General features: G+C 32.0%; 4 protein-coding genes across 4 annotated transcripts in view; 2 read left to right on the top strand and 2 right to left on the bottom strand.

The window, feature by feature from the left end:
• dib (Cytochrome P450 302a1, mitochondrial) overlaps positions 1–15,566 on the bottom strand; it is a 114,616-nt gene that overhangs the window by 85,849 nt on the left and 13,201 nt on the right. The window lies entirely within an intron of this gene.
• Positions 3,582–6,862, top strand: Dbct (Dihydrolipoamide branched chain transacylase E2). The gene is made up of 9 exons (XM_089700854.1): positions 3,582–3,746; positions 4,334–4,518; positions 4,637–4,821; positions 4,912–5,048; positions 5,184–5,414; positions 5,508–5,774; positions 5,996–6,124; positions 6,245–6,316; positions 6,602–6,862. Exons 1-9 carry the CDS (start codon positions 3,672–3,674, stop codon positions 6,764–6,766), a joined length of 1,446 nt encoding a protein of 481 aa, XP_089556980.1. The 5' UTR covers positions 3,582–3,671; the 3' UTR covers positions 6,767–6,862.
• LOC149484638 (m-AAA protease-interacting protein 1, mitochondrial-like) lies at positions 6,986–8,381 on the bottom strand. Its single transcript, XM_089700370.1, has 3 exons — positions 7,944–8,381; positions 7,474–7,672; positions 6,986–7,170 (listed from the first exon to the last, which is right to left on the bottom strand). Exons 1-3 carry the CDS (start codon positions 8,379–8,381, stop codon positions 6,986–6,988), a joined length of 822 nt encoding a protein of 273 aa, XP_089556496.1.
• Positions 10,161–15,095, top strand: LOC149484637 (beta-1,3-glucan-binding protein-like). Its single transcript, XM_089700369.1, has 8 exons — positions 10,161–10,295; positions 11,194–11,383; positions 11,738–11,892; positions 12,404–12,567; positions 12,691–12,942; positions 13,155–13,303; positions 13,590–13,691; positions 14,938–15,095. Exons 2-8 carry the CDS (start codon positions 11,198–11,200, stop codon positions 15,052–15,054), a joined length of 1,125 nt encoding a protein of 374 aa, XP_089556495.1. The 5' UTR covers positions 10,161–10,295; positions 11,194–11,197; the 3' UTR covers positions 15,055–15,095.

Here is a 15,566-nt window from a genome sequence, read left to right as displayed (position 1 = left end):
TGTAATATTTTTCTCCATTGTTGTATTTATTTGAGTTGCAATTCGCTCAACCGTCGCACAATATTTATACTTTAAGTAGCAATTCAGTGTAACGCAATGTTTTCTATCACAGTGCTATCGATATACATACCTATATGTTTTTACAAACACAAAAAAATACTGTATGAAAATTATTCTACGAATATTTTTTATACCTCCATACAAAATTGTCGTAAACTAATTTTTAACTGATGTTAAATTTAGTTCCACATTTAAATAGTGTTATATTTTTAACTGTCAACTGGGCTTAGAAACAATGCGGTTTTCATTAAAATTTATAACTTCCTTATTTTCAAATATCTGTTTAATATTTTTTTTATAAATAAAACTTTAAACTTGGTCAGTGTTTGCTTGAAAAAGACAGTAAGTTCTATTTCTTTACATTAGTTGAATAATATATAAAGTTTATAATAATAAACGCTTTATATAATAATGATAGGCTATAATCTCAGACTGAAATGTTTTATAAGTATCAAATTAAACATAAAACAGTCATGATATGATTTTATATGAAATATTGAAGAGAGAAATCAGATTTTAGATTGGGCTTTAAAAAATAAATAATATTATTAGTTATTAAAATGCTGAAATGTATGTTTACGTTTAAAATTAATGTATAATTTAGTTTTATGTATAAATAACAATAAATTCGTTAGGTATGTAGGTATATTATGTTGTGTTCTGCCGGTGTTTGTAATTTTCAACGTTGTTTAACAATTGCATCAACTTCACCCCATTTTTTTAAAAGAACAGCACCGTTTAACATTGTTTAGCAATAACCTAATTTTTATCGCAGACAAAAAAAACTTGTGGTATTAATTAGCTGTTATTATAACATACTTATGTGATAAAATATTTTTACTGTTGCAATATTTACCTACTTAGATATATATTATTATTTTCATAAACACACGGATCGTGCATTTTTAAATATTTATAGATACGTGTTTTTATGAATTCTAGTGGATAAGATCAAGAAGAAGGTTTGAACCATTCGATCACAACACAAAAGAACGATACAAAAGCACTACTTAAGTCAAACAGTTTAAGATAAAATATAAACCAAATCGCACCTTACTAATTACTATAATACGTCACGTTAAAAACTTCCTTCGAATACGATATTCAATCAGAGTGGTTTCAGTGAAAACCAATGAGATCGTAAAAAGTTTTGACGAACGGGAAACACTATATTAGCTCTCTTAATTGGATGTCTTTCACATCTGCGTAATATATTTCACGTCGATGTTTAGTTGATGTTGTCGCTTCGTAACTTGTACGGTGTCACACTAGATGAACAAGTAGGTAGTGTTCTTTTTGATTCTATATAAGCCTTGTCTATTATCACATCGATATTCAATACATACCTCGTAGATCGCCTAATCAGGACATAACTTAGGACATAACGAAGATAACGTCTCTCAGATGTCGTCTGATCATCACTACACGAATGAATAAGGAACTTTATAACGTGTCCTAATTACTCGATCTCTTTTCAGATACATATCGTTCTACGTCTTGTCGTGTCTCGTTAGTTACTTATTGTAGCTTAAATTTATTATATGAAGAACACGTTACCTATTGAGTGTACGTTGGTTGTTCCCGATGTAAAACTCGCGATTCAAGCGTTACTATATTTTACTGGAATTTAAATTTTAATAACCAGAAACCAACCTTTACATCACATTTCCCTTGAGCAAACTTCTCGATTGATATGACTTGTGGCTTGGGTACGATTAATAATGAATTACTAAAAAAAGTCGATGTTGTAAAATTGTGACATTTTTTTAACTTAAAATCTTGCTCTTTTAAGGTCTAATAAACTGACATCGGAAAAGGCTAGTGAAATTTTGATATCTTAAAAAACATTTAGATTTGAAAATAATAAATTTAATACGTGACGTTAAATCATAGTCTTTAAAAAACAAGAACTTTATTGCACACTTTTTAACATCTTTTTTCAAATGTTACTTTCGAATATGATTCGATTTAAAAAGAATGTAAGCTTCCGTTTTTTTCTCTTCCGTGTATATCTAGAAAGATGACTAAATAAACATATACTTAAATTAACAATTTTAAACTTTCAAGGTACATCTTGCATAATTTGAAATACCTAGTCTTCCACGAATGTCGATTGTAACATTAACAGCATAAAATCTGTTTTAACATTAGTTATTTTTTTATTAAATTTAACCTAATTACGGATTAAAAACGGAGTGTTGTGACAAGATATCTTCTTGCTGTTTTGTGTTTATAAATTATTCATATTCTTAATCACCTCATAAGTACCTACCTATATTAAGTATGTTGTTTTAAACATAACGAATGTAATTTATAAAATAGATATCTAATTAATATATATAAGCAGGATCTTTATTTCGTGTTAAAAATTAATATTGTATCAAGTGTAAATAATATGAAAGTTACTAATTATGTGGGTTGTATATTATTGTAATATGTATTAGTTAGCTTTATTATATACAAATACGGGAGCAACTATATTTTTATCATTTGCTAAATTATACCTTCTTCAAATTAAGCAACTTTCTTTTTAGAAATGATTATTGTGAGTTGTGATCCTTTGTTTGTTATTTACAATTATTATGCAGGTATACCTCATTCATCGACGAGTTAATGTACAAATAGGTCAATAAAATTTATAGTATGAATGTCAAGTAAACCATCTATTCAAAATAAACAGTTGAAATTGAGGTTCGTATGTAGTCAACTATAGCAACTACTGTAATAATATGCAATGTAATTGTACATTTTGTATATTCTCCCACGTAGTTAGATATGTGTTATAGACGGTTATCATGTGAAATTTATTATCTGTGTATGTTTTTAGATTTCAAAAGTGAGTAGATGGTCGTCATGTTCTAGAATCGTTTAATTTATAATTGTACTGAGTTTACGTGTTACAATTGATATTAGATGTTGAATCGAAAGAATACATAAGATAAATTTATTTATTAGGTGTCGATAAGCTTTTCTATACGATTATGTTGCGTTACCTAGATGTGCCAGCCTCGTCTACACTATATATTTATGTATATTCACTGACTGAGTTAAATGCTGTCGTTCAACTTAACTATGGGTGATGTAACTATAGCAGATGTACGGCAGAGCGCCTCTGTGATACACGTTAGCAATTAGAATAGAAGTCGTCGGTTCAAGTAATATTATGGTATTCGCAATTACTAATGTTATTCTGATTATAATGGGTTGCCCCTGCGTCTCGTGCATAACATTATCGTTACAAATTATATATTATTGTATTTATTCACTTTATTAACATGTTTAATATGTATTTAATAAAAACAATTGCTTATTAAATATATTATTTCATGAACCTTCCCGATTTTATAGTCAAAGTACATTTTTATTGTAATACCTACCTACATCTTCCTTCACCGTTCCGTTTGATCCCTGACCTCAGTGACTGTAAAGAAGTATTTGAATGGAGTGGTTGACGTTTGTATAATTATTGTGTTTAAATTTTAATCAATTCTACAGCGCACTGATAATGAGGAACGATAACAGTCAGTAACCGAGCATTGCTCGCAAGGCGCGTACCCGCGTCTCTACAATCAAATTAGTTATTTGATTATGCTTTGTAGCTAATTAATGAAATGGCATTATTAATAAAAGAGTATTTATTCAACGTGAAATCTTTGAACAGGTGTCATAAAGTGCGTGCTACAAGTGTGAGTGTACATATTAATATTGATTAAGAATTATCAACATTTTTGCTAACGTGATCTTATAATAACTGCTGATTGGCGGATGACATACCTACAAATTAATGAAAATATATTTATTACTATTCTTAGTTTAAAAATATGTACCTACTTAATTAAATCGATAATCTGAGATGACTTAATAATATCACATGTTTACACAATTAATGATGTAAACTTTGATTGCAAGCACATTATTATTCTTATAACTTAACTACTGTAAACAATTCCCTACACATCATCTCTTTGTATTGCAAATAAGTTCAAAGTTGATCTTTTAGTTTCTGCTTGCAAAATAAATTAAATGAATAGAACATCATGGCAATAATTTATTTTATCTTGTAAATATGCGATAGTAAGTATAAATGAAGATAATATATAATCTTTGTTTAACAAACATCTACACAGCCACACAGGAATTTAATTTAAACTGTCACTAAAACAGTACCTACATATTTGGAGATTTTCAGATTTTTTTTTAAATTTTAATATCAGTGTAAAGCTTAGTCTATGATTTAAGTAATAAAGATAATAATTCGTATCATATTTGACAGAGAAGTATAAGACAATGGACGCGAACAAACAGTGCACCTATAATAGAAAAAACATCATCTGCATTCGTTAACTTCCAAGAAACTAATATAAGAAATATACACTTAAGCTATGCTCTAGATAAAGCTGTCGCTTTTAAATTATCCGATATAGGAGAGGGAATACGAGAAGTTGTAATAAAAGAATGGTAAGATTTGCAATGAGACAGTCAGCTACTTTTCATTCGATTTGCTACAGTATTATATACTTTGTTGAAAATTTTGTTGTCAATGGTCACTTTGTTAATTATAATAAATTTATTATAGGTTTGTTAAAGTCGGCGACAAAGTTCAACAATTTGACAATATATGTGAAGTTCAAAGTGACAAGGCCTCGGTTACGATCACTAGCCGGTATGACGGTGTTGTTAGCCGACTCTATCATGAAGTAGATCAAACAGCATTCGTTGGAGAACCTCTAGTAGATATTGAAGTTGAAAGCAGCGAAGAAGGTATGTAAACCATCTGGATTTTCACTTCACACAAATATAGAAAAGGACTAACTACTTGTTTAATTCAACAACAATTTTTTCGTATTTTAGATGCGTCAACCACAAAAGAACACGATATATCGACGAAAACAGCAGATATCTCAACTTCTCAAAAGACAGAAAACTCGTTGAAAAAGAATAAAGTCCTAACAACACCAGCTGTGAGGAGGATCGCTTCCCAGTTTCAAGTAAGTCGCCCGGAATACTTTTTAAAGTTTTCGAACTTACTTTTCTTCATATTTGCAGATTCATTTTCATAACATTAATGTAAATTTATTTTACTCCAATGACAACAATAATATTTAATAAGATAATATTTTTAGGTAGACTTAAGTGCAGTTACGGCAACTGGAAGAAATGGGCGTTTATTGAAAGAAGATTTGCTTTCATACCTCAATATAAGTTCTGATAAGTCTAATGATGTTCCAGACTCTTTTAAATCAGATTCCTCTTTTAGCACTGAATCAAATAAAAGTATGGAGATATTAGAAGACAAAGTCGTTCCTGTGTCCGGTTTTACTAAAGCAATGGTGAAGTCTATGACAGAAGCAATGGTAAATTTAGTTCCAAAATCCAATCGAAATATACAATGTTTCTTAAATTAATTTTGGAGATGCTTATTAATTTCAATTTCAATTTGTTTCTAGAAAATACCTCATTTTGGATTTAGCGACGAGTATAATGTCACAAAACTGGTAGAAGTACGAGAAATACTCAAACAGGTAGCCAATAAAAGAGGTGTCAAGCTAACGTACATGCCGATCATTGTTAAAGCTGCATCGTTGAGTTTGCTAAATTTCCCTGCTCTTAACAGCAGCCTTGACAACGCATGTGAGAACATCATATATAAAGCTAGTCATAATATAGGTGTAGCTATGGATACGCCGAACGGATTAGTGGTGCCTGTTATAAAGGTAAGAGAATTAAAATTTTTCAGATTATGTAAACTACGCCACACATTATATTTAACATAACTAAAACAAAAATAAAAGTTAAACAAAGTTTGCACTTTGCACCATATCCACATAACATTATGTACGGTCTGGGAGCTAAATATGGAATGAAACTTACACTCATCTCGCTTCTTTTGTTGGTAAATTTGAACTTAATGTAGTTAAATAAATTGTCTTTACAGAATGTACAAAATAAAAAAATAGTGGATATTGCTAAGGAGTTGAATATGCTACAAGAAAAAGGTGCTAAAGGTCAATTGGGTCTCAGTGATATTTCCGGTGGAACGTTGACAATATCTAACATAGGAATTGTAAGTATAACCACCTCATTGCTATTTTATATTTTAACTGTTAAAATGAATGACACCAGAAAGAAAGAAAGAAAGAAAATACATTTATGAATGAAACCAATGAAATATTTATAATTTCAGGTAGGAGGAACTTACACCAAACCAATAATTTTACCGCCTCAGGTATCGATTGGTGCTTTGGGAAAAATACAGGTATCGCATATTCATATATTTAGAGTAAATCTTAAATTATATTAGTCTTAAATCTTGCCCGTAAATTTTTATCTAAAGATATATTTCGAATATAAGACCCTTTGTAATTTTTTTTTATCACGTGTTAGAATATTTTGTATTGACATACACTCGCAGGATAGTACGAAAATTCTAAGAAAATGTTATTTCAATATCGAAATCATACCATCCAACCAATGACCATCTATTATCTTTTATCTTCCATCAATTACCATGCAGATAAAAACTAAACCTTTAATTTTTCAGGTTTTACCAAGGTTTGACTCGGATGGAAAAGTTATACCAGCTCATATCCTCACTGTTAGTTGGTCAGCTGACCATAGGGTCATTGACGGCGTGACTATGGCTCGATTCTCAAATCAACTAAAAGACTATCTAGAAAATCCTTATAGTCTATTATTAGATCTGTAATAATTACCAAATAATTTTTTTTTTTTATTCTACACGAATATATTATATTTTTATATCTACATATACTTACAAATAAAGTACACATTTATATTGTGACCGATTGGTTTTATTTATATTAATTATTAATGTATAGTAAAATTATTAAAAAATACATTAAAAATGTAGATATTAAGTACATAATGTTTGTATATTATAAAAAATGAATGACTTGTTCTGTATTTACTTGCGTAGAACTTCGAACCGAGTAACTTTAAAATACGCAATGGTCCATTCAGGGATGCAATTCGGCGTATATTCTCGATGAAAACGTGCAAAGATTTCAGTAAATATCAACGCTTCTATGTTGTTTATCGGAGCCCATTTGAGCGCTAAGAAGGCCATATCAACATCACAAAACTTTTTATCTGTGAAGTAAAATATATTTACATGCCGACTGTTATCTGTTATGTTTGACTTTATTACAATGATATTATTAAACATTTACAATTTAAATATGATGTAACTGAACATCAGAGCAATAAGCATATGCCTACCGCTTTTTTATTTAATATTCTTTGTAACTATATTATGTAATTTTCAAATCTACGCAGCCTCATAATAATAAACGGTGATTTTTGCACTATAGAGATCCTATATCATTGGATACTGAAATAGTTATTTAGATAAAATTGACTTATATAACAAGAATTTTATTGAAGAAAATATACCAGCAATCCTTATGAAATAAACTTTCCGTGGTGAAGAGATTTGTATGTCCTCATGTTTCAGAGCGAGCAGAGCTCTCTGTTTTTCGCCCCAATTACGTTCAAGCTCACGCAACAAACTTACACGGGCCGGTTTCGTCAGCAAGCCGTTCAGTTCTTCAAGCTGACCCTCGCTTATAATGTGGGTCACACGAGATATTGCCTGAAGTTTTGTTGAGGAGAAATAAATTTGTTACGTGACGATTTTAAAGCGCTGTGTAAAGACGTTGCAGTAGATAAATTAAATTAATGCACTAAACTATTCAAATGTTTGTACTGCTGAAGCAATCGATCGATCTTCTATATTAAAAAATATTCAAGACTGTAGGCAGTCTTATAAAAAAAAATATCTGCGCAAAAGCAATAAAAATCTTAGTAATAAATGGTATTTATTACTCTATCAATAAAAATTAATAAAGAAAATATTTATGCACCTGTGTAGTTCCAAATCTGAATTCTTTTTCCCGAAAAGTAGGATCCCAGACACGTCTTAGTACAGTGAAATCTATTTTTGTCATGAGCCAATTAAACGGATTTTGCAATAATATTAACTTTGGAATTCGTTTCTTCTTTTTGCCTGGGTTATTCCTTCTTTTAAACATTGAGAAATTATTATAGTGTATATCAATGGGATACTTCGAGACTTGCAATAATTTCTGATCATGATAAAGGCTTTGTTTTGCTACTAATTGTCTGAACTTCATTAATTCTTTGGGATACGCAGATAAACAGCGAGTAAAGTCATAATTGTATCGCGAAGCAGAGAGTACTTTCGCCGTACAGCAAGTTAATTTATTTAATTTAGAATTTTGTAAAGCGAATCGCGTTGCAATTGATAAGCTTCTTATTAACGAAACAGTAGTCCCAGCCATCTAAAATATACATTATTAATTGACTAGTTATTTATACATTTAAATATAAGTAGTTAGGTATTTATTTACTAAGTACTTTTTATACAAACCATTCCATCTAATTGCAACGTTTTCGCAAGGAAAATTTGTTATATTTTAGGCTACTGGTACTTGCATAATTTTACATTTTTTTGTTCTTATGTGCTGTTTTATTTATATTATATAAAATTTTATGTTATAATACACCTCAATATATGTCATCCATGATTGTCATCACATTGTCATATTTTCATAGCTTTGAGTTTTTGCGTGGTTTTTGCCAAGGAGAATTTATTCGTATAGTAAGTTTACATTACGTCGTAAAAGAACCTGTAGAACCACTGTAGAAGGTAGAAACGTAGACAGCTCATTAAAATACTATTTTGTGATAATGATTGTTGGAAATAAATATATGTAACTACTTTACTAAAGAAATTAATAGAATAAGGAAAAAAGCATACCTAGTTAATTATTTACTATGGAACAATAAATTGACTTTAACTCATTTGTCCACTTAACTAATTTTATACTATGGGCAAGCCTGTGTATCTCCGCGTGTAGGTATTAAAAACATACCTACAGGCGAGGGCCATTGCGCAAGGACTAATCTGTATTACATATTTACAATGTAAGTACACATTTCTTTGAAAACCATTGCGAAGAAACGCTTCTGTAGCTAGCTACTAGTTATTATTCTGTGCCATGGGGAAGTTATTTTAAATGACAGAGCCAAATTCATGGCCGAATATCGGTCTCTCCACAGCTCAAGAAATATTATAGTGCACAATACTGAGCACAATCACTGCAAGTGCACTATCTATCATTACTATCTCACTCTATTCCTTCACTATCATAATCCTATGGGCCGTTAATCGTTATACCGACGCGAATAATGCAGAACATCTTCCATGCAAACCACTAAACCAGGGAACCACAGCACAGACCGCAGTATTACAGATTACTATAGAATATAATATGTATATACTCTAACGGACGTAAAATTTTATAACATCATTAACTATTGAATACATAAAAATGTGCTATGAAGTTTAGTTAAATCTGAGGGAAATAAACTCTGAATAATAGGCAAGTATCCATGTATGACGAGGCAAATAACAATGAGGGTACCTATGACATGCAACATTATATACTAGCCGCTAGTCCAACGATTGATGAACTATACTCGTAATTCATAGGCCGTATTTAACTGTAGGAACTACATATTAAATACTTGAAACACGGAGATCGGAGGTAAGTATATGAATTATATAAATATAAATAATCATATTTTTTTTCTAATCCTAAGTATTTGAAAATTATGATACAGCTATAATTAAAGTGTGATGATAAGGCAATAATTTATTCAAAGTTTTGTAAATAATTTCCATCGTCAACAGCAGCAGTGAGTAAATTTAATGCAGAAAAGATTTAACTTGTTCCAAAGCGTCACGTGGCGTCACCATATTTGTGACGATAATATCCCGTCATCATTATATTGACTTACTATATCCTCCTATATAATCGGAAATACTTCTTAGTATTAATACGGTATTACCTTACCACTGTTCTGTGGTATTACCTAATACTAACGACGTCATAACCTAATACTAAGCGGTTTTTATTCAAAACACAAATAATTTCCCTAAAAAAACTTTACTTATACCACAGAATACTTAATACCTACCTACTTATACGGAAAATCGTGAGAGAACACTACATTCAGTCCCCATCATTCATGTTCTAACAAATATAGGATTCAGTGGATTTTTATTTTATACCTGACGATAAGATTAAAAATCGATTTTATCTGTATCAAGATAAGTAAATTGCATTGTTATCATCTACTATAAATTTCATCGTCGGCCTTATTTTGTTTATATTTATCGCAAGAAACCGGTAAGTAGTTTTTATTATATATCACCACACATGTTTGTGTTTAATACACGTCATCTTTGTTAACCGGTTTTTAAATTATTGATCTTATATGTATTTACATTAAAAAATAACCTATAACTTATATATTATTCAGAGATCTAAAGTTAACTTTAAAAACTTAATGTATAATGAATATTATAATCGACATAAATACCTTGAGTAATGAAAGAAACTATAACTTTATTACCTTTTGCAAATATGTTTTGAAGATATTTTGAAAAATAAAAAAATCTGGTTACCCGCAACACAGCTCTCAACAGTTTTTTTTTTTCGTAATATCATAGACTAGCTGTGCTCGGTTTTATCCGCATTGCTCCGATTCTGTTGGTCTTAGCGTGATGATATATAATTATATAGCCTTTAGCCTTCCTTGATAAATGGGCTATCTAACACCGATGTAATTTTTCAAATCGAACCAGTAGTTCCTGAGATTAGCGCGTTCAAACAAACAAACAACTCTTCAGCTTTATAATATTATAGTATAGATATACATAGTAAGTATAGATTACATTATAAGTATAGAAGTACACATATCATTTAAAGTCCAATAGAATTTTCATGTATCTTCTTATATATAAAAATGAATCGCAAAATGTGTTGGTAAGCGCATAACTCGAGAACGGCTGAACCGATTTCGATAATTCTTTTTTTATTATATTCCTTGAAGTACGAGGATGGTTCTTATGTAGAGAAAACGTAAACATGTACCACGGGCGAAGCCGGGGCGGACCGTAGTTTACTATAATTTCATCATCATCATCTACCTAATGCACGCCTTTGAGCCCGGTCGTTGGCCAGTTGTGGCCAGCAACTCTGCGGATGTTTACTGAATTTAATCCTATTTTATTATAATTATTAGCGGTATGTGGGCACTACTAGGTGTGGTAGCCTTGGCTACATCTGCCAGCGCTTGCTGGTCAAGCATCACAACCGTTAGCGGGACCCACGCGCCCGAAACCGTTTGCTCTGGCAGTATTATATTCGCTGATGACTTCCAAGAGTTTGATCTTGAGAAATGGCAACATGAGAACACTTTGGCTGGAGGCGGTGTAAGTGCATCTTATATCTTATTGTTATTAAAAGCGGGATGTGGGCACTATTAGATATGTAGACTTTGATAAATTAGCCACAGTATGTTGGTCGAACATCACAACCTATCAGCAACATCCGCGCTCCGGAAATCGTTTACTCATAGCATTATATTCGCTGATGACTTCCAAGATTTCGATTTGGAGAAACGGCAACATGTCTCTTTATCTGGCATTTTATATGGGATATGGGCGTTCTTTTTTTTCTTTAATAAAAGTTTCTATAAACCAATTTTACTCCTCTCTCAACAACCGGTACATATAAGTTTTTATCAAAATCAAAACTTATAACATATATAATATTATATCTTCTAGAATTGGGAATTCCAGTACTACAGCAATAACAGGACTAACTCATATACACGCGATGGAATACTTTACATCAAGCCTTCATTGACATCAGATCAGTTTGGTGAACATTTCCTCACAAGTGGCCTCCTTAACGTTGAAGGAGGCGCACCTGCTGATAGGTAAAAATTTACATAATAAGACTGCATGAATACATTAATAAAAAATTATACCTAAGTAAATTGGGATTATCTTTTATAAAATATCGAAATATATCTATTACGGTAATCGAAAGATCAAGCAATCACTGCTCAATATAATTATTTATTATTGATACTGTGCCATTATTAGGTACTATTATTGTGCTTATCTGTGTAGCACAATCTGGACAATTTTAATATTATTGTCGCGTCGCTTGATGTTAAAAATTGCACGCCATCTAATCTAATCATTGACAACAATTAGGTAGGTAGTTAGCAAATTATAAATTCATCAGTCAAAAAACAAAAGCGCATACATTGAATACAGCATAATATATAGAGCAGAATCCTTCTTTTTTTATTAATGGGGAGGAAATATTATAAAGATACTCGACTTTTGGGGGAAAAGATGAGCATGTGGGAGCAATCCATCTCCTACCATGTGTTCATTCATAGATCGCTTAATTTCTGATTCGATCTAAAATATTTTCAGATGTACCAACCCACAATGGTACGGTTGCGAACGTCAAGGGACACCAACCAATATTTTAAACCCAATCAAAAGTGCTCGGTTACGTACAGTAAATTCATTCAGTTTTCGGTATGGCCGAGTCGAAGTTAGAGCTAAGATGCCCGCTGGTGATTGGTTATGGCCAGGTATAGTAGCTTTTCATATTCTATTAATCTGTATCTTATTTTATATGTAGAAGACAATTATTTGTAACCGACGTTCCCAAAAAAGGAAACTTATAAGTTATAATTCTATTGTTCGCTTTATAGCAATCTGGCTGATGCCAGCATATAATGCATACGGTTCATGGCCGTCATCAGGAGAGATCGATTTGGTAGAATCCCGCGGTAATCGTAACATGTTTTCGAATGGAGTTCACATCGGAACACAGGAGGCTGGCTCTACTCTCCACTATGGACCATATCCAGAATTAAATGGATGGGAACGTGCTCATTGGCTTAGAAGGAACAGCAATGGTTACGACAGAGCCTTCCATCGGTATCAACTAGAATGGACTCCAGGTAAAGACTTTCTACGCTATAATATTGAGAGTATTAATTTTTGTAACTGCGGAAGTTTGTTGGAAGCATAAAACTCAAAATCAGTAAACCAAGTATATGGAAAAGAAATTCACAGATATTCAGTATTTTTTGGGACAGCGCCGTGAGGCCAGTGTTGAGCTGTGTAATAAAAGTAAATTAAAGTTTTAATAATCCTAAGTGTAACATTTCAGAGTACATAAGATTTAGCATCGATGATGTAGAACTAGGTAGAGCGACACCCGGGAACGGAGGTTTCTGGGAATATGGTGGCTTTAATAGGAACCAAAACATTCTCAATCCTTGGAGATATGGCAGCAAAATGGCACCTTTCGATCAAAAAGTACGTATCACTCTTTAATACAATATATATTTTTTTAAATACAATTTAATAACAAAAACTGAAAAGGATAAACTGTAGTCATATGTGAAAAGTGAACAGTAACTGTTATCTTTACCTATCCTCCCTTTAAGAGATACTAAGCAAGTGATAATGGCCACTTATGAAAATAGTAGGTACTAGGAAATAGGATAACATTGCTACCGAAAGATACTGCCAGGAAAACTAATTTGAAGTGGATCTGACAAAACCTATCATATTAAATCTCAGAAAAAAATATTTTTTTCAGTTCTATATAATCATAAACCTAGCAGTCGGTGGCACTAATGGATTCTTCCCCGATGGTGTTGTAAATCCAAGCCCTAAACCATGGTGGAATGGATCACCAACGGTATGTATTGTTTGGTCCGACCCTCTATTTTAATTTCTAGGTAATAAACTCCTCGTTTGATATTAAAATTAAAATGAAATAATTTTTCCGGTAACTATTCTACGTCTTCATAGTGATACACGTCATTGTCACTAAGCTGTGCGCACTTAATAGGTGAAAACGGCAAAATGGACTGTTATCTATGAGCTATAATTGAAAATATTGAAGTTTTTTCGCACTGAAATTTCTAATATGTATTACAGAACGTATGTGTTATGGGATGACTGTTTCCAAAAAAATCCTGAAATGCTCATTACAATCGTATTTTACGATAATAATTCGTATAAAATCACAAATACATAGGTATTTACCTTCTCGATTTCGTGACTGTTTTAGATTTAGAAAATACTAAATATTTTCATTCACTTTTTGATAAAAATGTGAATGGCGCTTACGATTTTTAGTTTCGAGCACGCTGATTCCATACTTAACACGGACCCCCTCACCCCTCACCTCAGGCGCGAATAGCTGAATTTTCGCTGACCGCCTAACCCCCCTTAATTTTTGCCGCAATAACTATGAGATACTCCGCTTCATATAAATGTTAACTGAATAAAAAGTTTTCATTATGCTCATTGAGGTATTATTATAGAGAGGACACCACGAACAAAATCTGTGCGACAAGCGCGGCGGCGCGGGGCGGCCAGCCCCCCTAGACAAGTGGCTTTCTATTAGCGTAAAGTTCAATAGAATAGATTATGAATGTATGAGATTGACGTTTGATTACGACGACGACGACGATTGATTATGTCAATCTCATACATTCATAATCTATTCTATTGAACTTTACGCTAAAAGAAAGCCACTTGTCTAAGGAGGCAGGGAGTCATATAATTTGCAAATATTCTGCCTATAATCTATAATATAAAAATGAATCCCAAAATGTGTTGGTATGCGCATAACTTGAGAACGGCTGAACCGATTTCGATAATTCTTTTTTTATTATATTCCTTGAAGTACGAGGATGGTTCTTATGTAGGGAAAACGTAAATATGTACCACGGGCGAAGCCGGGGCGGACCGCTAGTTACTTATAAATTAAAACCAATCAATGTAAAAAAAATGGTTTGAGACGATTGACTCTAACTCGTGTTAGAAAAAGTGTAGTAGCGATGGCCTCTCTACGTACGTAGTACATAGTAACTCAATGATTATGCTATATATATGTATGTACACACATTACAGATTATTCTCATATTATATTACAGGCGCCAAGAGACTTTTGGAACGCAAGAAACAATTGGCTTCCAACATGGAACCCTAATGTTAATAATGGTGAAGATGCTGCTCTACAGGTCGACTATGTACGTGTCTGGGCGTTGTAAAATAAATATCTTGTAATATTAAAATATATACATATATAAAACGCATTATTATTTCAATCCTTTTTAGAGATCCAGTATGTTGGACGGATTTCAATTTTTTTTCAGATGCTATTTGTAGGAAACCCTGTGTCGCGAGTTTTACTCGCAGTGGCCGATTTTTATGGTTGGTCGTCCATGTCGATACATCCATGACAGGACTTTTTCCATCAATGCATGTTTTATATTTAAAATAAGCAATTCAAATAATATCATGCTTTTCAGAAAAATAAACTTTCCAGTCCGTTTCGTTGGTTAAGGAGATTTAACATCAACAACATAAATAATACCTATATGTAATTATTTACAATCACAATCAAATTTTTCTTAGCTTATCAGTAACTATCTAACGGATAAGCCTTATTCAGCTGAAATAAGATTTAGTTCTCACTTATCAATGGACCGACAAAGTCATATGACACCAACCTTGAGGTTGCTTAGCAGTTATTGGATACAACAATCACCTCATGATTTAA

Source organism: Colias philodice, chromosome 11 (genome assembly GCF_061535455.1).
Source record: "Colias philodice isolate Cphi_HAF_F1 chromosome 11, ilColPhil1 Martin Lab GWU primary, whole genome shotgun sequence".
Lineage (NCBI taxonomy): Eukaryota > Metazoa > Arthropoda > Insecta > Lepidoptera > Pieridae > Colias > Colias philodice.
Note: the sequence above shows the minus strand (reverse complement) of the source record. Positions and strands in the feature narration are given on the sequence as shown.

Excerpts from the sequence above, each read along its gene's own strand:
- LOC149484637 (XM_089700369.1), top strand. The coding sequence starts at position 11,198 with ATGTGGGCACTACTAGGTGTGGTAGCCTTGGCTACATCTGCCAGCGCT. Across the intron at positions 12,568-12,690 it reads TGGTGATTGGTTATGGCCAG|CAATCTGGCTGATGCCAGCA; the intron begins GTATAGTAGCTT and ends TTCGCTTTATAG. Across the intron at positions 12,943-13,154 it reads TCAACTAGAATGGACTCCAG|AGTACATAAGATTTAGCATC; the intron begins GTAAAGACTTTC and ends GTAACATTTCAG.
- LOC149484638 (XM_089700370.1), bottom strand. The coding sequence starts at position 8,381 with ATGGCTGGGACTACTGTTTCGTTAATAAGAAGCTTATCAATTGCAACG. Across the intron at positions 7,673-7,943 it reads TCAGATTTGGAACTACACAG|GCAATATCTCGTGTGACCCA; the intron begins GTGCATAAATAT and ends ACAAAACTTCAG. Across the intron at positions 7,171-7,473 it reads TTATTTCATAAGGATTGCTG|ATAAAAAGTTTTGTGATGTT; the intron begins GTATATTTTCTT and ends TTTACTTCACAG.
- Dbct (XM_089700854.1), top strand. The coding sequence starts at position 3,672 with ATGGCATTATTAATAAAAGAGTATTTATTCAACGTGAAATCTTTGAAC. Across the intron at positions 4,519-4,636 it reads GAAGTTGTAATAAAAGAATG|GTTTGTTAAAGTCGGCGACA; the intron begins GTAAGATTTGCA and ends AATTTATTATAG. Across the intron at positions 6,125-6,244 it reads CAATATCTAACATAGGAATT|GTAGGAGGAACTTACACCAA; the intron begins GTAAGTATAACC and ends TTATAATTTCAG.